The sequence below is a fragment of the Bubalus bubalis genome, chromosome 4, assembly GCF_019923935.1.
Source record: "Bubalus bubalis isolate 160015118507 breed Murrah chromosome 4, NDDB_SH_1, whole genome shotgun sequence".
Taxonomy (NCBI): domain Eukaryota; kingdom Metazoa; phylum Chordata; class Mammalia; order Artiodactyla; family Bovidae; genus Bubalus; species Bubalus bubalis.
This window is the reverse complement of record NC_059160.1, coordinates 61,462,031-61,485,876: the sequence shown is the minus strand read 5'-3', so window position 1 is coordinate 61,485,876 and position 23,846 is coordinate 61,462,031. Positions and strand designations below refer to the sequence as shown.

The following is a 23,846-nucleotide window of genomic DNA, read 5'->3' as shown; positions in this document are numbered from 1 at the left end:
ACTGGAGCTATAAGTTAACTCTTTTTTCAGAGAGAGGTAGTGGGGGACAGCCCCCCCGTAAAGTCAGAGGTGTAGGTGAAAGCACAAAGCAGAAAGTTGGCAGACTCTGGTTTTGGGGGTAGATGCTCGAGAATTTCCAGGGGGACTCCTGATGCTCCGATCCTGCCTTTGCTTATGCCGAGCCTCCTTCCTCATGACCTTTGCCATGGGTGGAGCTCCTGCTCCAGGCATTTATCTTTTCACATTTATATTTTTATTGAACTAATATTAACAAAATAATCTGCAACTTCATTTCTTTCACTTGACAAATATCTAATGATCTATCATTCAGTTGTAGAAGTAAATGTATTTGAAAAAATATTTTTCTATTTTATTAATTTCCACCTTAGTCTTTTCAAATACCCTCCAGTATAAGAACTCAGTATTCTTACCTAGAAAAATCCCATGGACTGATGAGCCTTGTGGGTTACAGTCCATTTGAGTCACAAAAGAGTCAAAAAAAAAAAACAACAACAACAACAAAAGAGATGAGACTATAGGCTCAAGTATACCCGAACCATGGCTTGGAAATCTACTGGGGCGATGGAGTGAACACTACATGGACAAATAGGAGACAGGACTTTAAATTCATCACCTAATCTCTTTGTATCTCAGTGTTTTCCCATTTGAAATGTAAGAGTTGGACAAGTTCACCTCCAATTCCCTTCTACCTATACAGTTGTAAGACCTTAAGAAAACAAGAGAGTTTTTCAGTTGCCTGTAGTGTGTGAGAAATCAACATGCTGTATTTTCCTAAGGTTGTGGATAATATCTAGCCTTACAGTATCTAATGAAGCTTTTCTTGTAACATATTTTTTTGAGGAAAAAAAAAAAAAAGTTTCTTTATACTCAAATATATGTATACATATATATCTATATATATTTACTGAAACTCATATTTCATGTGATTTTATGATCAATGTTTCATTTTTATTTTTTTGTCTTGTTCTACCCATTCTTCTTTCTGATTGCATCATTTAGTTTCTGCTTCAGATATCCTGTATTAAAATTTGTCTTGTTTCAATGTTCTACTTGCTAAATGGCTGTACACAAATAAAGTAATATGTGATTCTATAATACATAATCTATAATTACTTATAGATTGCTTATTCCAAAATACATAAATATACATGTACATGCTCATATTACAAATTTCCCATTGCTTATTGCTATGATTGTCTACTGATTTTTAAATAATTTCCATTTTTTCATCCAGAGACCAAATTCCCTCATTAATTGCACTATTTCCCTGTTAGAGTTTCTTGAATTTTCTGAATATGTAAGAATTTCCTCGAGATTTTTAAAAAAATACCAAATATCATCAATTTTAAGACATCACTTTAAGAATACAATTTTATTGTGTATTACTATTGAAAACAAAATGTTGCTGATTAAACTGAACCATGATTGATATCACTCATTGTATGACATATAATTCCTCCATTTCAGAAAAGCAAAATTTGAATAAGACTTTGAAATCAATCAAATGCAATCATTTATTTATTCTCCCTCATATTTTTCCTAATTATTTTGTTTTCTTATATTATTGTTTGTCCCAGATTTCCCAATAACATACCGATTATTTGTTTTTCACTCATGACATTCATTGGAGTGGGATTTACCTATGCTGTTGGACTTTTCAAAGAAGTGGTTTTTACTCTCTTTAGCTTACTTAACTGACTTCATTTTCTACCCATAATAAGTTACATTTTCCATTTACTTTTGTAAATTCTACTTTTTTTTTTTTCATTTTATTCAGGTGGGTACCAATTCCCCACTTTGGGGCTAGTTTACATTTTTGTAAATAATGAATAATTTAACAGAATTCCTATTGACCATAGCTTTTTCAGTGTTCCAAATTTGTGATGTTATATCTGTATTTCATTGCTTTCCCGATAGTAATTAGTTGATTTGGTGTAAAAGCTATAATTTCTAAGGAATTACATTTGTGTGGATTTTCAACTTGTTGTATCTAATAATTTAGATTATTATGATAGGATCTGAAATATAAAAGCTTAATTGGTATTAGATATTGGCACAGGTTCAAATATACTGGGGAATGTTTTTCCCTTGACTCACAGCTGTGTAAGCTGCAGATAATACTTCTCAGGAAAAAATGTAATCTTTCCATGAAAATAAGTACGATTTACTAATTAAAACTTTTATTAAATGTGCATCTATTGTGTCACAAGTGCTCTTACTGCAGTAATCCTGAGACTTCAGCCTTAAGTCTCTGTGATCTATAGCGCAACCTCTGCTCCCATATGCCTGCCTATATTCTCCTGATTATCCACATGTTTTTATAGATTATTGCTCTAACCAGTTAAATCATTATTTCTAATACATTCTATTGACAACTTTTACCATAGTTTCAAAAGAATATTAAATTTTATCTAATATATATGTGTGTTCAGTGTAATAATATGTATTTTGCTAATAGTAAATTATAAGCTTCAAAAAAGTCTCCTTCCTACCCTTTTGAGATGATATTTTAAAAATATTTTTTCATACTTAGATGAGAGCAAGGCAATTCTTTTCTCTGAGTCCTTAAAGGCTTTCTTGACTTGGTTGTTTCTCAAGGTATAAATAAATGAGTTCAACGTAGATGAAACAGAAAAAATGAGCAGTGAAACCACTTTTTTAATGGTCACTTCTTCCTTTGCTGTAGGATTCAGGTAGATGAAAATGCATGTGCCATAAGTGATGGTAACCACTCTCATGTGAGAAGAACAGGTTAAAAGGGGCTTTTTCCTTTGCTGAGCAGAAAGGAATCTCAAAACTGTCTTGCTCTGCAAGCATATGACAGAACTACACAAATAAGAGTCATATTTAGGTTCAGCACAGCACAGATTATAACCGTCTGTTCCATCAGCCATGTGTCTGAGCATGAGATTTTCGCTAAAGGAAATGCATCACAGCCAAAATGATCAGTCTTGTTAGAGTCACAGAATTTTAGATTTAAACCCAGGCTAAGTGGTGGGATTAATACACACAAACCAGCCGTCCAACAAAAGATGATGAGAATCCTGCAGAATCTGTTGCTCATGATGGTCACATAGTGCAAGCGTTTGCAGATGGGCAAGTAATGGTCTTAGGACATGGTGGCCAGCAGAAAAAATTCTGTTACTCCACAGAGGTCAGTAAAAGATACTTGAATGACACAAGCATTGTAGACAATGACCCTGTCATCTGAGCTATGCTATACAGGTATCTGGGGATACAATAAGATGTGAAGGAGATCTCCAAGGAGAAATTTTTTAAGAAAAAGTACATTGGTGTTTTCAGGTGGGAATCCACAAATGTGAGTGTGATGATGGTCAGGTTTCCAGTTAAACTCAGTGTGTAGGTGAGGAATAAAAAGATAAAAATTAGAACCTGCAGCTCTGGGTCATCTGTCAGTCCCAGCAGAATGAGTGTTGTTCTCTGTTTCTCATCACAGACTTCTGACTTCTCTCCAATCTGTATGTGATATTTAGAGAAATTTTCTTTTTGTTATATACTATTTAAACGGATTTAATTTTTTATTTAATCTTTTATTTTATTATATACAATGTGTTATATGTGTTAATAATGTGTGTGTATATATATATACACCAACATGTTTTATGTCTATCTTGTGTTTAAGATTTTCCACTGTAACTAAGTAGATGCTGAGAAGTTTTATGGATTGCAATGGTATCTTTTGGCTTGAATTCATATCTTTTCTTGACACCTTGAATCTTTTTAAACCAGTGCTATGATAACTGGGGTTTACTCTATAGACTCTAGAGCAAAATATAAGGTCTTTGCTCCAAAAGAAAATTTTGTGTGCTAGTTTCTTCTTAAGTTCAGTTCTGTTCACTTCAGTCGCTTGGTTGTATCTCTTTGCTAACCCATGGACTGCAGCACGCCAGGCTTCCCTGTCCATCACCAACTCCTGGAGCTTGCTCAAACTCACTTTTCAGGTTAAGTGTGCTTAATTATTACAAACAAGCTAAGCCCTGCTGCTTGCCCACCATCTCCTGCTACATAGTCCACATTTTTTTTCCTGCATTACCTTTACTGAACATGTATGTAACCTCTACTGCTGATACATATGATAATCACCTTCCCTTCTCTTCTACATCTTCCAGTCAAACCTCCAAATATTTTCTTACTATCTCCATTATTGAAACAAAAATAAATTACAGTAAGAGCTGAGGAACTCTCGACTGCTAGAGGGGATATATGTTAAATCAGCAGGACAGAGAGAAATGCTATTACAATCAATGTCAAATGTCACTTTTCTTTTTAATTTGCAGAAAATACAACTGAGTGATAAAAACAAATGGTCCTTGCTGATCTACAATCAAGAGGCATTACTTAATCTTCTGAGTAATGAAGTTTGGCAAAAAAAAAAAAATAAATAAATAACACTGTGTCTTTGGAGACAGGAGGATGTTACAACAGCATTTGACACAGGTCAGGAGGAAAGCGGTATCATTTCAATTACATAAATCATTACAAAAATCTTGAAAAAATTAACTTTAATTAAAGGAATGAAATCCGTAATTATATGAATGTTTTATTATTGGACAATTCCAATCAGATAAGAGAAAGGAAAAGTTTATAAAATTTTACGAGGTTAATGTTTACATTATAGAACTTATCCTTAGATATTCCTGTCTTGGCACAGACTACTTGTGAATACTTAAAAACTTGCCACCATATCTTCTAATTGGATGCAAAATATGTTTTTATGATTGTACAACAATATGGGCTCCCCAGGTGGCTCAGTGGTAAAGGCTCTGCCTGCAGTGCAGGAGATGCAGGAGACATGGATTTGATCCCTGGGTTAGGAAGATCCTCTGGAGAAAGTAATGGCAACCCACCACAGTATTCTTGCCTGGGAAACCCCATGGACAAAGAAGCCTGATGGGTTGCAGTCCATGGGGTCACAAAGAGTCGAACAAGACTGAGCAACTGAGCACCACAGCAATATGAATATATTTATTGCCACTGAATTTTACACTTAAAAATGGTCAAAATGATAAATTTTGTTATGTGTATTTCATGAAAATAATAACACACTTTTATATATTTAAACATAACTTGTTTACCTCAGAGTATCAATTTTTTTTTTTTTTTTGCAAAGTAATGTCACCTCAATAGCAATTTTGGCCAGTTTTAAAACAATACCTGAACTAAGTGTAAAATTATTTTTATTGTCTAAAGTTGCCAATTATTCTATCAAAAGGATGCTCATACAAACGCATTTTAATTTGTGAGAATAATTTATAGAAGTGAAATTTCTCAATAAAAATATTTCGCTTTTAGAAAATTTATATAATATTATAGAAATCATGAGATCAGTTTATATCAAATATTTGCCACTATAATTAGATTTGGTAAATTAATTTTTATACTGATTCATGTCTTGTTCTTTTATATTTATTATATATGTATTTCAAGATTTTGAGTCTTTAAGTGTTGATATTAAGTTTTGCCTTATAGTTCATAGTTTTTTTAAATTTATTTATTTTAATTGGAGGCTAGTTACTTTACAATATTGTATTGGTTTGCCATACATCAACATGAATCCGCCACAGGTGTACACGTGTTCCCAGTCCTGAACCCCTCTCCCGCCTCCCTCCGCATACCATCCCTCAGGTATAGTTTTATACAGTCAAGGCTATCAAGTGTTTTTTGCTCTTTAATTTTTAACTACATTATTTAGATATAATTGACATACAATAAACTTCACTATTTAAAGTGTACAGTTTGACATTCTGACATATGTGTACTCCCAAGTGTCAGCCCATCATGTGAATCCTTCATTTTCCAGTTTCCATGTGTCCTGTTTACTCTCTCTATCCCGCTCATCCCTGCTGCTGCTCTCAAATACCTATCCATCTCTATCATTATAGTTTAGTTTGCGTTTTCTAAACTATTATATAAATTGAATCATATAGTATGTATTCATTTTTTTATTTCTCTAAAACATATTTTTTCACCTTTACTGAGGTACGAATGAGGATATACATGTATGTATAAGGTATAAAATCTGATAGTTTCTTATAAATATACATTGAGAAATAGCCACCACAATGAAGCTCATTAACATTCATTACCTGAAACAGTTACTGCTGTTTTGTTTTGTCTTGTTTTCATGGCTTATTTTTACACTTAAAATTTTAAATTATTTAGAATGCAACCCATTTGTGTGAATAAAAAATAAATTTTTCATTTGAGCTTTTCTTGTGACTGAAGCAATTATTATATAAACAATGATTTTCTTAACGAACTGAAAACAATCAACTTTTATTTAACAAGTAAATTAAAACTTTATATAAAAATAAAGGCTATTTTTTAGTGTATACTTTCATGCTCTCAAAGGTTCTACTGAATGTTTTATCTTTTTTAATGCAAGTACCATATTAATTTGGTTTTACTGATCTATAATATGTTTGATACTATTTAAAATAAGTTTCTATTCACTTATAATCATTTTCATTTATGTGCTCCACATTCATGAGATTTAACTGTTTCATACTGAGATAATCTGTGCAATTCAAAATTTTTAAAAAGTTGATTCCAACTGGAGTTGTGTTAAATTTGTCTACTGAGTGGGAAAATTAGTATTTTATTTTGTAACACATTGAATCCCCAATAGAATCTATTCTTTATCAGTTATATTGATTGCTTTGATGGAGGAGCTTATTGCTGCTATAAATATTGTCAAAACTAACTTTTTGATTGCATTCATCCGTTCTTCATCCAAATAACTAAATATTCTTATTATGTTTGTAAGTTTTCTATTAGATTTCATCAATTCTAATTAAATATATGTCATTATTTTATGTATTTTAATGAAAAAGTAGTGAATAAAACATGTAAAATGTTAAAAGGGCAATTACGGTAAGGTCCATTCACTTCTCAAACAGGTAAACACTTGAAAAAACATGATTTTCATAATTTCTAACTACAGTGGTTTCATAACTTATATTCTAATAATTCCAACTATTTTATTACATATCTTATGGCATTTTCAAGATGGCAATGAAATTCTGATTATCAGGGATGAAGGTGAGTATCCCTCACTTGTTTCTTTTTTCTCATTTGTTCTTGATTTTAATTAAGATGAGTACACGGCACAGTAAAAGTATGTAACTTTTATTTCTTTAGAAATTATTTTATTTTGGTAGTTAATTATATTCTCATTTTACTTTAAGTGTATTAGGAGAGATTATTGATTTGTATCCAGTGATCATTTGATCAATTAATCAAAACCTAAATATAATGTTCTTTCTTTATTTTGTTGTTATAGCAAAATTGGGCTATATTTCATTTATATGTGTGTATGTATTGATATATATTTCTATTTCTGTATACATATCTTTATATTTCTATTATCTATTATCTATCTCTACTCTTGTATTATGGAAATACACCTTGATCATAGTATAATTTGGACTATTTTTTGGTGCTATTTGAAATAGCCTACCTATATTCATCAGTGAATTTTATAGCTTATCTTATAACTTCATAATCATATTTTTGTCAAATATTAAGACATTTTCATAAAATTCAATATGGAGAGATATTGTTTGTATAATTGAAATCATAACAAGTTTATCTAGTGATTCACCATGGTTAGTTTTAAAGTAATCTGATCCTTTTATCTCTTTAAACATGCATTTTATTTGCCTTCTTAAATGTTTTATGGAGACTGATATATTTGTCTTCCACACCTTGAATTAATTTTTAAAATTCTGGCTTGCTAAAACTTTGTTCATTAGCACTATATCTTCATGTATTTTTTTGTTGTTACATTGCTATATTTGTGAAGTTATTCTAATTTGCAATTAGAATAGCTAACTATTCTAATCTAAATTTTATAATGAGCAGTAAAATGTTATTTTTTTTCCATTTGTTTTTTTAATAATGAATAATTTATGTTTGAAGAATTATTTGATTTCTTCTGAGGGTAGCTTTTATATGATTTCTATGAATTCTTATAAAGTGTCTCTAACTCACTGCATACTTTGAATTCACTACTGCAGTTTTTATATATAGTATTAGTAGCTTTATATATATACATATATAATGTGGGCTGTAAAGTCTTTCTCAGATAGAAAGAGAAACATAATAATGGTCTCCATGTCTTCATTTGTAGCTCATAACTCAAGAAGAGACCGAAAAATTTCTTAGAGAAAATTGCTGTCTTTTTACATGGGAGGCCAATGTTTTCCTCTTAAATCACAATTTTGAAGCCTTGACTTTATGTTGCTCTGTCACTTTAAGTATTTTCACCATTTGGATTCTGACTTTTCATCTCCTGCCACCAAATGGGCTTTTAAACTCCAGCCTCTAATTCATAATCCAGTAGCTTGTCCTTTCCATCCTTCATTTTTTCCTTTCCTGGGTCATAAATGAGATTTTCCTTTCATGGGTCATAAATGGGATTATTTATCTTCCTTTCTGATTATTTTATGCCTTTGATGCAATATAATTGTTCACATTTTAACCTTCGCTTTTACCAATATTAAAAAAAAAATTGAGAGATTTTATCCAACACATTTTTGTTTTTAATGTGTTTTCCTAGAACATTAGAAATGTTACAGTTATCTTTCTCAGTGGTTCATTGTACTTTTACATCATGCCCTCATTCATTCTATTCAATATCTAATCACACAATTTCAGTTCTCACTGGAATTTTTGTAGAATTTTATCTGTATTTGAATACAGTAATCAGTGGTATTATGCTACCAGTTTTATGGAATACTCATGAATTGTTTTTATTATACCATAAAGTTTAATTATATGGGATTATATTACCTGGGCTTCCCAGGTAGCACTAGTGGTAAAGAACCAGCCTGGCAATGCAGGAGACAAAAGAGACACAGATTTGATTCCTGGGTCAGAAGATTCCCTGGAGAAGAAAATGGCAACCCACTCCAGTATTCTTGCCTGAAGAATCCCATGGACAGAGGAGCCTAGTGGGTTAGAGTCCACAGGGTAGCAAAGAGTCAGCTACGACTGAAGTGACTTAACACAACAACATATTTATCTACAGATAAATTTATGAGAAATATATTTTCATTTTCTTTACCAAGACAAATCGTCATGACGTTGAGAAAAAATAAAGCAAATAATTAACTTGATTAAGGTGTAATATAAGTAAATATAAGAGAAACAGAGAAATGAAACTGAAATATAGATTAATAAAAGGTAAAGAAAATTATAAGCTTGAATAGAAAGGTTTGGCGGCCACTCATATTCTATGTTAACTTTATTTATTGACTGCTATTTTATTTTACTTCTTTAATAATGATGCAATTCATGTGATCAAGTCATTAAAGGATTTTTTTCACTTGCTTATTTCTCAGTGCATAAATAAATGGATTTAACATAGGTGAAATGGAAGACATAAGTAGTGAAACCACTCTATTAATAGGCAGTTCTTCCTTGGCTCTAGGATTCATATAGATGAAAATGCATGTGCCATATGTGGTGGAAACCACAATCATGTGAGAAGAACAGGTGGAAGAAGTCTTTTTTCTTTGCTGGACCGAAGGGAATCCTAAAGTTGTCTTCACAATATAAGATAAAACTACATATTTAAGAGTCAAAATGAGGGTCAGCACCACACAGATTAAAACACTTTGTTCCATGAACCGTGTGTCTGAACAGGATGTCTACAGGAGGGGAGAAGCATTGCAGAGAAAATGATCAATGCCATTGGAGTCACAGAATTTCAGATTTAGCCCCAGGCTAAGCGGGGACGTTATGACAAATAGTCCAGCCAATCAAGAGCAAAAAACAAGTCTCTGGCAGATTTTGCTGCTCATAATGGTCACATAATGCAGAGGTTTGCAGATGGCCACATAGCAGTCATAAGACATGGTAGCCAGGATAAAAAAATCTGTTATTGCAAAGAGGTCAGTAAAAAACACTTGGCTGGCACCGGCATTGTAAATAATGACATTGTCACCCGTTGTGATGTTATACAAATATCTGGGAATACAGACAGTTGTGAATGAGATTTCTAGGAAGTAGAAATTTTGTTAAAAAAAAAATTGTGGGAATCCACAAAGATGAATGTGATGATGGTCAGATTCCCAGTGACACTCAGCATGTACATGGGAGATAGAAAGATAAAAATCAAAACCTTCAGTGCAGGGTCGTCTGTCAATCCCAGCAGAATAAAGATTGCTATGGTAGTTTTTCATCATTGATGACTTTTGTTCAAACAGCATGCACAGTTATTCAGAGATTATTATGTAGAACATATTGTCTGTATAAATACTAATTTAATCAGCTCTATCTTCATTACATTTTCATATTATATTTTAAATCATAATATGCATATGATTGGCTTACCTGGTGGCTCAGTGGTAAAAATATCCACCTACCAATGCAGGAGATGCAAGAGACAGGGGTTTAATCCCTGAGTGGGGAAGATCCCCTATAGAAGGAAATGGCAGCACCCTCCAAGATTCTCGCCTGGAAATCCCATGGACTGAAGAACCTGGTGGGCTACAATCCATGGGATTGCAAAAGAGTCGGACAGAACTTTGCTACTAAAAAACAATAACAATATGCATATGATTGAATACATTGCTAAAGTAGTGTAATTTCATGAGTAGGAAAATGTCAATTGACTCCCCTAAATCTTCATATTCATATTCAGAGTTAAGTGAAAGAAATAACACATCATTAAAGTGTGCATTTGCTTAACAATTCCATTCTTTTCAAAATGCTAAAACGTGAATGCTCAGTCTCTTCAGTTGTGTCCAACTCTTTGCGACCCTGTGGACTGTAGCCCACCAGACTTCTCTGCCCATGGGATTCTCCAGGCAAGAATACTAGAGTGGGTTGCCAGGCCCTCCTCCAGGGGATCTTCCTGACCCATGGATCGAACTTGTCCCTCCTGAGTCTTCTGCATTGTAGGGGTATTCTTTACCCACTGAACCACCAGGGAAGCCCCAAAAATACTAACGCATGATTTGCAATTTGGACTCCCTCTAGAGTCTTGACCAGAATGTGGAATCTCTGAGTTTTCTCTCTTTTTTTGTTCATTTGTTTTTCCTGTTGTGGATAAGTGTGTTTTTTCCCACAAACAATAGTATCATTGTGCAAACTGTTGTACAGCATACAGCATTTTAAACACAATTTTATTATAGTTTTAAAAGAAGTGCTTTGATAAAGGAACTTTAAAATTACACGTGATTTTTCTGTATTATATGTTTGTTTTGATTGCTTGGACATATTTAAATCCTCTTCACTTTTTATTACATACCTCTCCCTTTTTTCTTCACAATTGCTACAATTTTATATAACATTTTCCAGTTAATAAACATGTTTCTGCTTCTACGAATGGATTTTTTCTGACTTAATATATTGGCTTGAACACCAAGCATATCTACATCTGTATTGAACCTACTACCAAACCATTCATGTCGATTTCAGTGTGACTAAATCACAGGTCATGATCATCCACATGGTTTTTCACTTTCATCACCCTTCCTGTGTACTCACAGATTCCATTCATTAATCACCCAATCTGTGCATGGTATTATTGTAAGTACTTATATACTCTGTCCTATATTCAGCAACTTAACTGAGTAGACCTAATAATTGATTTTCAGTTGAAGTAAAACTTCCTCTGAAAAGTTTTGTGCAACTCTGCTAGATGCCTTTTCCTATATACCTACTTCTGTGTTCCCATGAACAGCAAAACTTGCCACTAGGTTAGTACTTAGCTAGAGAATATGTTTGCTGGGATCATAACTTCCTCACCCTTATAGCAACAACAACTAATGTAGTCTCATATGTATTGTCAATGCCTAAGACTATTTTCTTAATAAATTTATGTATTCTAGATTTAACAAGCACAACAACAAAACAACAAAAGTGTTTCCTCATAGTTGGGCTAAAATTCTGATACTCAATAATTTTATTCAATTTTTTGTATAACAGTTTATAGCCAGACATTTTCTGGTTATTTTGCTTTTCCTTTTTAAAGAAGAGCTATTAAAAAAAAATAATTTACATGTACTGTGATATTTGCAACTGTGGGAAAAGCTGTAGGGTCATTCGCCTCTAACCCTGGTTTTTCAAATGAGTAATTGTATTTTCATTGATTCTGTGTTTCTATGCTCAGTTATCTAGAAATGCAATGTTGATTCCATAAATCAAGGGTTTTATTGATGCTGAGTTTATACTAAAAGCCGCTTCGTCGTTATTTTTTTCAGGCATCCTGACTTAATTACTAAAGTGGGGTAATTGATCATTTTCAATTTAGAATAAGTGTCTCAAAGATTGTAATACTACATCAATGAGTGAAAAAAATTTCCCTTTGAAATCATAGTTTATGTGTCTGTGAAGAGTTTCTCTTCATTGTTTTTAAATTGTATTTTATTCATACTGAAGTAGGAGGAGAGCTGTATCTGATGGTTTGTCCAATTAATAATATTAAATCCATGTGTTGGCAGCCACCAGTATGCAGATGAAGTGCTGACCTAGGCTCATAGTTTTGAAAACTAGGACCCTCCCATAGAATTTGTGTTGTATACAACATATATATTAGATTTAATTCAGAAGTAGTAGGGAATGATTATTGCTGTCTATCTACTTCTTGTCACCGTTTTTTTTTTTTTTTTTTCCTAATCTCTCAGGCTACATATATATCATTATGTAATCTTATTCAATGTGGTATGGACATTTCTCAATGTTCAAAAACTGTATTTTTTCTTACAAAATGCTGCATAGTCTTATAAGACATACTTCATAGACTTAGATAATGAATTTACCATCCCAGACGGAAATGATGGCAGGGAGGGATTGACTGGGATTTTAGGGTTGACATGTACACACTGATTATTTAAAATGGATAATCAAGAAAGGCCGACTGTAAAAGAAATAAAAATTAAAAAAATATAATTCCATAAGCTAATTGACATTGACATACAACATACATTTTAGTTCATTTATCTTTCAATAAATATTCGAAAGGAGGGATTTCCAATGAGTGATGTTACTGCAACTAATCTCTTAGAGTGATGAAGGAAGAAGTACACACAGACACACCACACACACATACGTATATTTTCCAACTTGAGATTGATGGTATAGCTGATGCTATTTCTGCATATATACTGTATTTGGATTTTCATTTATATGTCCACCTATTTCTATTAAGACATTTAATACATATTTTTGAAGACTACGTAAAATACAGAAATTATAGCTCATAGGTCTTAGGTTAATGCAAGCACATGAATTTCCTTTTTCTCTGAGAAAATTACAACTGAAATTAAACAAATAGAACTATTACTAATGGTGCAAACCATCACACTTATTTTTATGTCAGTCAATCATAACTTCCTTAGGTTGATTAAAATAGTAATTCCTAAAGGCATTTAATTGAAAATGGAAAGTTTGATGAAGATTTTCATAGAAACTTCTGCTTTATTATTTCTCATTTTTAAATTCACTTAGTGCATTTGATGGTCCAAAATGTCTTGACAATAATTCTGTATGAAGCTTGAGAAGAACGTAGATTTTCATGTTACTGGATGAAGTACTCTATAGGTGTCAGTTTTAACCATTTGGTTGATGACCTTGTTGAGTTCCTTTATGTCCTTACTGATTTTCTACCTGCTGGATATGTTTCTTTCTGATAGATGGGTATTGATGTCTGCAACTGTTATAGTGCATTCATCTATCTTTTAGTCATTCTATTAATTTATGCATGACATATTTTATCCATTGTTAGGAATTAAGAATAGTCATTAGGAATTTTTAGGTCTTCTTGGAGAACTGCCCCTTTTCAAAGTTATTTTATGGAGAGATTTTATTATATGAGAAAAGAAAGTGTAACATTTATATATGAGATACGTTCCCAGTATTTCAGCAAACAAGAAGTAAAAAAGCCTGTTCTTCAGAGGAATCCTGCCTTAGAAAATTCAGGAAATCTTTTCCAAAATTTTGCAGGTTTAGATATTTTCGTATAGAGAATATGCACAATATTCCATTACTTCTATCCTATCTCTCATACTTTTCTAGCAGTTTGGACATAGTCTTCCAAGTTTTCTGTTTCAATAGTGTTACAAATGTTGATAGCATATTTATGATCCTTGGAACATTTCCTTCTTGGTCCTTGTTGGCACATTTGAGTCACTAGAGTATTTCCCAAGAGCCTTGCCCATGTGGTGGATTAAACAACATGCGGCTCATGCAGGTTAAAATCCACATAAAAATCCTAACCAGAAAGGACCACAGTAACTCCATATCTTGATTCTCTTCACTATTTTTGCTCCCATGGCTACAATGGAAGATGTATTAAAAATACTATCTATAGAAATAAGATAACTCCAATGTGTTGAAAGAGAATGACTCTTAGAAGTACTGGATTGCTTAACTTAAAACTGAAATGGTTGCCAGTAAATTTTTAATCATTGAAACCAGCTCATGTGATGCATTTGTATGACAAGAAGAAGTAAGTTTGCAATGTTAAAGGCATATAAAGCATTTTTTTGATTAGTGCTGATTTAGTCATTCTTGGCTTAACCTATCATCCAGTTGAGTAGAATATTTTGGGGTTGCATTTCTTCCAGTATATGTCCAGGATTATGAAAAGTGAACATGTTTACATTCCCTGTTTATCCTACTAATTTAGTTCTTTATTAGTTTTCAGAAAACTACTTTCTGAATTTGGTCCCCCTAATTGAATATAGATTTAATAAGTAGCACATGCTTCAGTTTCAGTAAAAAAAAAAGCTTCGAGTTCCAATTTGTGCATTAACTAGTAGTATTATCTTCATTATGTTATTTAAAGTTTCATGCTCAGCTTCTTCAAAAGTAACATAAGAATTGTAATGAGTCAATGAGATATATGCATAAATCAGCATTGTTTCTCAAATGAGCTTCCTTGAAATGAATATTCTTGTTTCCAAACGGGACCCTTTTCCTCAAATATGATAATTGATTTCACTTTTAGGAAATAATAAAGAGCAATATTTTCTATGTGGAGTACATGCTTTAAAAGTTTGTATAGTTGAATTTTACTTATAACATAAATTAGCCCTCACAATTATTCCCTGAAATATTATCCCCATCTTCCCAGTGGAGAAACAAAAAACAAACCTAAAACTCAGAAAAAGCTGTATTTTTCATGTATTTCTCTTGGAATGCAAACCTCAAATAATCTCACATGTTATATATTAAGTCCTGATGCCATATTATTATAACTTCTTTTCTTTTTTGAGTTAAAATTATCTTCAAATATAGATACTAGTTAACAAACTGAGTCAATCAGGGAAGAATTAGAGCATCTCTATGAAAACCTATAGACTTTGAGAGTAATTTAGGTGATTACAGTTTTCCTTCGTTGTTCCTATTCATATTGGTTGGTGCTTTGATCTGATTGACTTGATCTGACTCCCTTTTTCCATTAAGAAAAAAGCAAGGACATTTTTTTCCCCCCAAAGGACTCAGAGAAACAGAATTCTGAACTAACTGTAGTACTATTTGAAGGCAGTCTTAAAGCAATAATCTGAAAATAATCTAAATTAATTCTTCTTATGGGTTTTTGTTTTTACTGCAGTCATGATGAAGTTCTTACATGATCCTAGATGTCACAAACACAGTCAAGCGTGAAGTGGATCATTCCAGAAAAAGTTCAGGTTGTTTTAAACTCAAAATTTACCCAAGATATCAAATTACCACCAATATTCTGTTCTCTTCTATGACAAAATAGCCTAGCATATAAACATACCACAGAAAATGATTGTCAAGTAAGAGGGAAAGATAGAGAATTGGAACACTGTTTAGCAATGCTGAGGGTGCAAATTGCCTTGAGGATATATGTTTATAGAAGTTGATTTTCACATTCAGTAAGCTACAAGACTGATTTGACAATGAGATATTCATTTAAAAAATGAATTTTTAAAATTCATTTTAAAAAAGAACAAAAGGATTGAAAGGAATATGAAGCTTGTTATCCTAAATTCCACAGGTCTAGGGGAAAAACTCTATTTACTGAGAGAACTCTTAGTTTCCTTTTAAAATGAAAGCATGTTATCATTATCGTTATATAGGAAGACAAAAATAAGGGCATTTCCTTACTACTTCTTGGATCACTCCAAAGTACTAGCAAAATAGACCTTCTATTAAGGAATATTAATGTAGATAAAAGGAAAAACCTAAAAGTATAACATGCAGTAGAAAGATACACACACACACACACACACACACACATATTTAAAGTGATAGAGAGAGAGAGAGAACAATAGCATCATTTAGATAGGAGACATTCTGAACAAAAAAATGTTCTCAGGAAGATGTTTTTTTTTATGCTTTCTTTTCAATTTTTCATACAATTTGGTCTTCTTAGTCCATGACACAGATCCAGTCTACTAAACATTACTCTGCCTTCTCTGAACTCTGGACTCTCTACAGTGGTCCTCAAACATTTCGGCACTAAAGACAGTTTACATGGGAGAAAATTATTCCATGGACCGAGGACAAGGGTGTGGTTTCAGGATGATTCAAGTGCATTACATGTATTGTGTACTTCATCTCTTTTATTATTGCATCAACTCTACCTCAGATCATCAGATATTAGATCTCAGAGGTTGGGGACCATTGCTTTAATATCTGAGGAGGTCATGACAATGAATCCATTAGATGTGGCTTCAGATAAGGAGTAGGAGCTTGGGAGGTAAATGTGAGTCAGAGTGATATCTTAGAAATTGTTTCCATTGTTGAAGATTTAAGTCCAATGACTTTCATTTGGAAGACAGATCTTTTTCCTGACATTTTTGTACTTTCTATATGTTAACTAGCAAATAACAATAAAAAACTAGGTGAAAGATTAAGAAATAATATACTTTACAATATTGTATTGGTTTTGCCTGTATTGTACAATATTGTAAAGTAAAAAGAAAAGATGGAAAAATAATAAAATAAAATAAAATCTCTGATTACAAAAAAAATAAATATGTGTATAAAAATGAAAAAGGGAAAATAAATAATAAAAAATTAAAAGAAAAAAAAGAAATAATATAATTTTACCAGATTTGAAGAAAAGGCAAGATTCTCAGTGGGAAAGAAAACTTTTAGGGAAGGATTTTTAAAAAGTCAACAGGTAGCATTTCTTTTCTACTATTTCAAACACTTTGAAAAGCCTAGGTTAAAATTCCTGCTCTTCCCATTTAGGGTGTGTGATATGGATAAAATTTTTAGAAGTATTTTTAACATAGTTCCAATCAGTAAAATGGAGATTTTAAAAGAAACATTCTATGGAAAACACACACAGTGGCATATAGTAAGAAATTCTTTTAAAGAGAGTTCTCTATTTGTATTAAGTTGTTTCAAAGATCTCCCAAGTTAAATCAGTATGGCATAACACATTCAGAAATAAATTCCAGTGTAGTCCATGAATAATTCTCTTTTCTTTAAGTTCTTTGGTTTCTGTTTTCTCTTGAAAGTTACTCAGAAGAAGAATAAAATGAGAAACTACACGGAAATAACAGATTTTATCCTCCTGGGATTGTCAGATGACCCACAACTTCAGGTTGTGATCTTTGTCTTTCTACTCATCACCTACATGCTCAGCATCACTGGGAACCTGACCATTATCATCCTGACCCTGCTGGATGTCCACCTGCAGACCCCCATGTATTTCTTCCTCAGAAATTTCTCCTTATTAGAAATTTCATTCACAACTGTCACTATACCCAGGCTTCTGGCCACCATTATTACAGGAGATAAAACCATTTCTTATAATGACTGTATGGTTCAGTTATTTTTTTTCATTCTCTTGGGAGTCACTGAGTTTTATCTTCTGGCTGCCATGTCCTATGACCGCTACATTGCTATCTGCAAACCGCTGCATTACATGACCATCATGAATCATAGAGTGTGCACACTGCTTGTCTTGGCTTCTTGGCTGGCTTCATTCTTAATCACATTTCCATTACTCATGTTCTCCCTACAGCTTGATTATTGCAAGTCCAATGCTATCGACCATTATACCTGTGATTTTTCCCCCCTTTTACAACTTTCTTGTTCAGACACCAAATTCCTAGAGATAATGGTGTTTTCTTGTGCTGTGTTTACTCTGATGTTTACTTTGGCATTAATAATTCTGTCCTACACATATATCATCAGAACAATTTTGAGGATCCCTTCTACCACTCAGAGGACAAAGGCCTTTTCCACGTGTTCTTCCCACATGATTGTCATCTCCATCTCTTATGGCAGCTGCATTTTCATGTACATGAATCCATCAGCAAAGGACAGGGTCTCTTTGAGTAAGGGAGTAGCTGTGCTAAATACCTCAGTTGCCCCCATGCTAAACCCATTTATCTATACCTTAAGGAATCAGCAAGTCAAGCGAGCCTTCATAGACATGGCAAGGAAGAATGTACTTTTCTCAAGGAAATGAAAAATAAAAGTCCTATTTAATAAATTGGAGGCATAATGAAATGCAATTAAATAAAACTCAGAACTTTTCAAAATCTATTAATTTTCATATTGTCTCCATAGAGCTATTTTTTCATTACTCATATTTTCATTGACAGCAGTGTCACAAGCGTATTGTATACATTTTTTTTCTATTCAAATTCCCATCCTTTCTCATGCACTTCCCTTCCTTTGGGCTCAGCTTTTCATTCTGTACTTTCCAGTTTGCACCAGGGGTAAAGAATCTACCTGCTAATGCAGGAGACACAGATTCAATCCCTGGGTGCATAAGATCCTCTATAGTAGGAAATGGCAGCACACTCCAGTATTCTTGCCTGGAAAAGTCTATCAACAGGGGATCCTGATGGGCTATGGTCCATGATGTCACAAAGATCTGGCATGATTGTGCAACTGCATGCATGTGTTCAACTCTGTAACTATGAAACTGTCATTTCCTTCTTTGAAACTTTTCCATTTCTTCCACAATATTTCTTGGGAAATTAAATTCAGACAGAAAGAGGCAGAGCAAGAATATTCAAGAGAGACCTGTGTTTCATGATTTCATTCTTTCTAGAAATTCAGGAAATGATAAATCATGTTAAACACTGTTTTTAATTTACTATACAAGACCATGAGCATAATCTGACCATCCTATTAGAGTATTACACATATTATTCTCTCCATACTATGGCTTACTCAGTAATTACAGGAAAAACAGCACAACTAAAAAAGTAATGGAATTATAGTTTTTTGAGAAATCAAAAACTTTTCTCATTATGCAACTTAAAATCTCTCTGCCATATACTTTATCAATTTGAGAACAATTATGAATATATACTTTCAAGAAAACTGTGAAATTGTCGCTCTTTGGGGGAACTGTTTAATTAACACATATAACAATGATTTACAATAAAAGCCTGAAGAATTAAATATTATTGGAAACCATATGTGACTGCATTTGCTATAGTCAGTTGTATATTTAATGCTTGATGTCAAGTTGTTCTTGGTAAATAATCAATAGCTGACAGTTTTTACAACTTTCTCATATTAGTGGTTATTTTGAGTTAATATTGTACATACACAATGCATCCAATTACCTAATTAAATGGCAAACAATTAATAGGGATAAAAATGCTAAATGGCAAACTTTTACTGTGTATGAATTTGAGATTTTCTTTTGTTGAAAATTTGTATTTTCACTCTGTTTTAAGCATTATAATGTAGCAATGTATTTAAAATGTATTGATTAGAATTTAAAAGATGATTATGCAAGATCTTGCAACTCTGGCACTAAAGTTTTTTTTTTCTTTTCCATGAAGTCAAAATTTCAAATAATATTGAATGTTATGCAAACTCATCTTGCATTTTCTAATCATCTTTCTAAATAGTCTGTAATTGTAATTCATTGAGCTAAATTCTTCTTGATATGCATGCATTATACTCAGTTGAGAGACTTAGATCCATACTATGCTGAAAAACAAAGAAAACAACTTTAAAAAATACTGGAGTTTTCCAGTTACGAAGGGAGTCATGAAGTTACTATTTCTTACCTTTTCATTGAAACAATAATTTCTACAGTTAACTGGAAATATTTGAAAATACTGAGGTTTAGAATTGATTGATGATGTGTGTTTTGATACCTGAGTGAACTTCCAGATGTTCAAGCTGGTTTTAGAAAAGTCAGAGGAACCAGAGATCAAATTGCCAACATCCACTGGATCATGGAAAAAGCAAAAGAGTTCCAAAAAAAGTCTATTTCTGCTTTATTGACTATGCCAAAGCCTTTAACTATGTGGATCACAATAAACTGTGGAAAATTCTGAAAAAGATTGGAATACCAGACCACCTGGTCTGCCTTTTGAGAAATCTATATGCAGGTCAGGAAGCAACAATTAGAACTGGACATGGAACAACAGACTGGTTCCAAATAGGAAAAGGAGTATGTCAAGGCTGTATATTGTCACTCTGCTTATTTAAATTATATGCAGAGTACATCATGAGAAACGCTGGGCTGGAAGAAACACAAGCTGGAATCAAGATTGCCAGGAGAAATATCAATAACCTCAGATATGCAGATGACACCACCCTTATGGCAGAAAGTGAAGAGGAACTCAAAAGCCTCTTGATGAAAGTGAAAGTGGAGAGTGAAAAAGTTGGCTTAAATCTCAACATTCAGAAAACGAAGATCATGGCATCTGGTCCCATCACTTCATGGGAAATAGATGGGGAAACAGTGGAAACAGTGTCAGACTTTATTTTTTGGGGCTCCAAAATCACTGCAGATGGTGACTGCAGCCACAAAATTAAAAGACACTTACTCCTTGGAAGAAAGTTATGACCAACCTAGATAGCATATTCAAAAGCAGAGACATTACTTTGCCAACAAAGGTCCATCTAGTCAAGGCTATGGTTTTCCAGTGGTCATGTATGGATGTGAGAGTTGGACTGTGAAGAAAGCTGAGTGCCGAAGAATTGATGCTTTTGAGCTGTGTTGTTGGAGAAGACTCTTGAGAGTCCCTTGGACTGCAAGGAGATCCAACCAGTCCATTCTGAAGGAGATCAGCCCTGGATTTCTTTGGAAGGAGTGATACTAAAGCTGAAACTCCAGTACTTTGGCCACCTCATGCAAAGTGTTGACTCATTGGAAAAGACTCTGATTCTGGGAGGAATTTGGGGCAGGAGGAGAAGGGGATAACAGAGGATGAGATAGCTGGGTGGCATCACTGACTGGATGGACGTCAGTCTGAGTGAACTCCAGGAGTTGGTGTTAGACAGGGAGGCCTGGCATGCTGCGATTCATGGGGTCGCAAAGAGTCAGACACGACTGAGCGACTGAACTGAACTGAAGTGAACTGACTGATATGCATATTAAAAGTTTACTTATCTTACCTGAAATTCGAGATTGATTTTCACAAGTTTACTGGGAATAAACAAGCAAAATAACCAAGATAAAAATCTAAAATATTTCTTACAGCCCAGGATTTTTGAAAATGTTACTTTATCTGTACTGCTTTGTCATACCTCATTTTACCATATTTGGATATATTATTCCTCAACTGTTTATTCTCTCTGCTGATGTATTTGTTTATTCTTATGCCAATGCCACATTATTGGCATGCCTTCATTAATCTTGATGATTTCTCAAATATTTTTCTATTTTATTAACTTCCACCTTAGTCTTTTCAAATACCCTTCACTTGTTTGAGTTTACAGTGCTCTACTTTTAATGGGAGTTTTATATTTAATGTTTTATAGTTTTATTGAGATACAGTTGATATGCCACACTGGATGGCAAGTTTATGACATTCAGCATAATGACTTACATTGTGAAATGATTACTACAAAAGTATAGTGAACATCCATCTCATATAGATACAAAACATGTTTTATCCTTTTTGATGAAAACTCTTAGGATTACTCTCTTAACAACTTTCAAATATACCTTACAGCAGTGTTAGCATCATGTTCTTCATTTGCCTCTGTCCTCCCTCTTCTGGTAACCACAAACATGATCTCTTTCTCTATGAGGTTGACTTCTTTGTTTTGTTTTTGTTTCTTAATTCCACAAAAAATGAGATTATACAGTATTTGTCTTTCTATTTCTGACTTATTTCACTTAACATAATACCCTCAAGGTCCAGTCATGCTGTTGCAAGTGATATGATTTCCCACTGTTTATGGATGAATAACATTCCATTGTATAATGTACAATATTTACACATTCAAAGAGTTGATCTTTTCACATTTGTATTTTTATTGAACTAATATTAACAAAATAGACTGCAACTTCATTTCTTTCACTTGGCAACAGATATTTAATTATCTATCATTCAATTGTAGAATTAAATGTATTTTAAAAAAGTTTCTTTATACTCAAATATACGTATATATATTTACTGAAACTCATATTTCATGTGATTTTATGATCAATGTTTCATTTTTATTTTTTTGTCTTGTTCTATCCATTCTTCTTTCTGATTGCATCATTTAGTTTCTGCTTCAGATATCCTGTATTAAAATTGTCTTGTTTCAATGTTCTACTTGCTTAATGGCTGTACACAAATAAAGTAATATGTGATTCTACAATACATAATCTATAATTACTTATAGATTGCTTATTCCAAAATACATAAATACACATGTACATGCTCATATTACAAATTTCCCATTGCTTATTGCTATGATTGTCTACTGATTTTTAAATATTTTCCATTTTTTCATCTAGAAACCAAATTCCCTCATTAATTGCACTATTTCCCTGTTAGAGTTTCTTGAGTTTTCTGAATATGTAAGAATTTCCTAGAGATTTTTTTTTTTAAATATCAAATTTCATCAATTTTAAGACATCACTTTAAGAATACAATTTTATTGTGTATTACTACTGAAAACAAAATGTTGCTGATTAAACTGAACCATGATTGATATCATTTGTTGAATGACATATAATACCTCCATTTCAGAAAAGCAAAATTTGAATAAGACTTTGAAATCAATCAAATGCAATCATTTATTTATTCTCCCTCATATTTTTCCTAATTATTGTGTTTTCTTATGTTATTGTTTGTCCCAGATCTCCCAATAACATACCGATTATTTGTTTTTCACTCATGACATTCATTGGAGTGGGATTTACCTATGCTGTTGGACTTTTCAAAGAAGTGGTTTTTACTCTCTTTAGCTTACTTAACTGACTTCATTTTCTACCCATAGTAAGTTACATTTTCCATTTACTTTTGTAAATTCTTCATTTTTTTCATTTTATTCAGGTGAGTACAAATTCCCCTCTTTGGGGCTAGTTTGCATTTTTGTAAATAATGAATAATTTAAGTTAACAGAATTCCTCTTGACCATAGCTTTTTCAGTGTTCCAAATTTGTGATGTTATATCTGTATTTCATTGCTTTCCCGATAGTAATTAGTTGATTTGGTGTAAAAGCTATAATTTCCAAGGAATTACATTTGTGTGGATTTTCAACTTGTTGTATCTAATCATTTAGATTATTATGATAGAATCTGGACTATAAAAGCTTAATTGGTGTTAGATATTGGCACAGGTTCAAATATACTGGGGAATGTTTTTCCCTTGACTCACAGCTGTGTAAGCTGCAGATAATACTTCTCAGGAAAAAATGTAATCTTTCCATGAAAATAAGTACGATTTACTAATTCAAACTTTCATTAAATGTGCATCTATTGTGTCACAAGTGCTCTTACTGCAGTAATCCTGAGACTTCAGCCTTAAGTCTCTGTGATCTATAGCGCAACCTCTGCTCCCATATGCCTGCCTATATTCTCCTGATTATCCACATGTTTTTATAGATTATTGCTCTAACCAGTTAAATCATTATTTCTGATACATTCTATTGACAACTTTTACCA

General features: G+C 32.8%; 1 protein-coding gene and 2 pseudogenes across 1 annotated transcript; 1 reads left to right on the top strand and 2 right to left on the bottom strand.

Annotated features, from left to right (window-relative positions):
* Positions 1 to 2,492: 2,492 nt before the first annotated feature.
* On the bottom strand, positions 2,493 to 9,125 carry LOC112584396 (annotated as a pseudogene).
* Positions 9,126 to 9,353: 228 nt separating this feature from the next.
* On the bottom strand, positions 9,354 to 9,902 carry LOC112584395 (annotated as a pseudogene).
* A 7,518-nt stretch (positions 9,903 to 17,420) lies between these two features.
* Positions 17,421 to 18,451, top strand: LOC102415025 (olfactory receptor 6C1-like). Its single transcript, XM_006039759.3, has one exon. It carries the CDS (start codon positions 17,441 to 17,443, stop codon positions 18,449 to 18,451), a length of 1,011 nt encoding a protein of 336 aa, XP_006039821.3. The 5' UTR covers positions 17,421 to 17,440.
* The last annotated feature ends 5,395 nt before the right edge of the window (positions 18,452 to 23,846 follow it).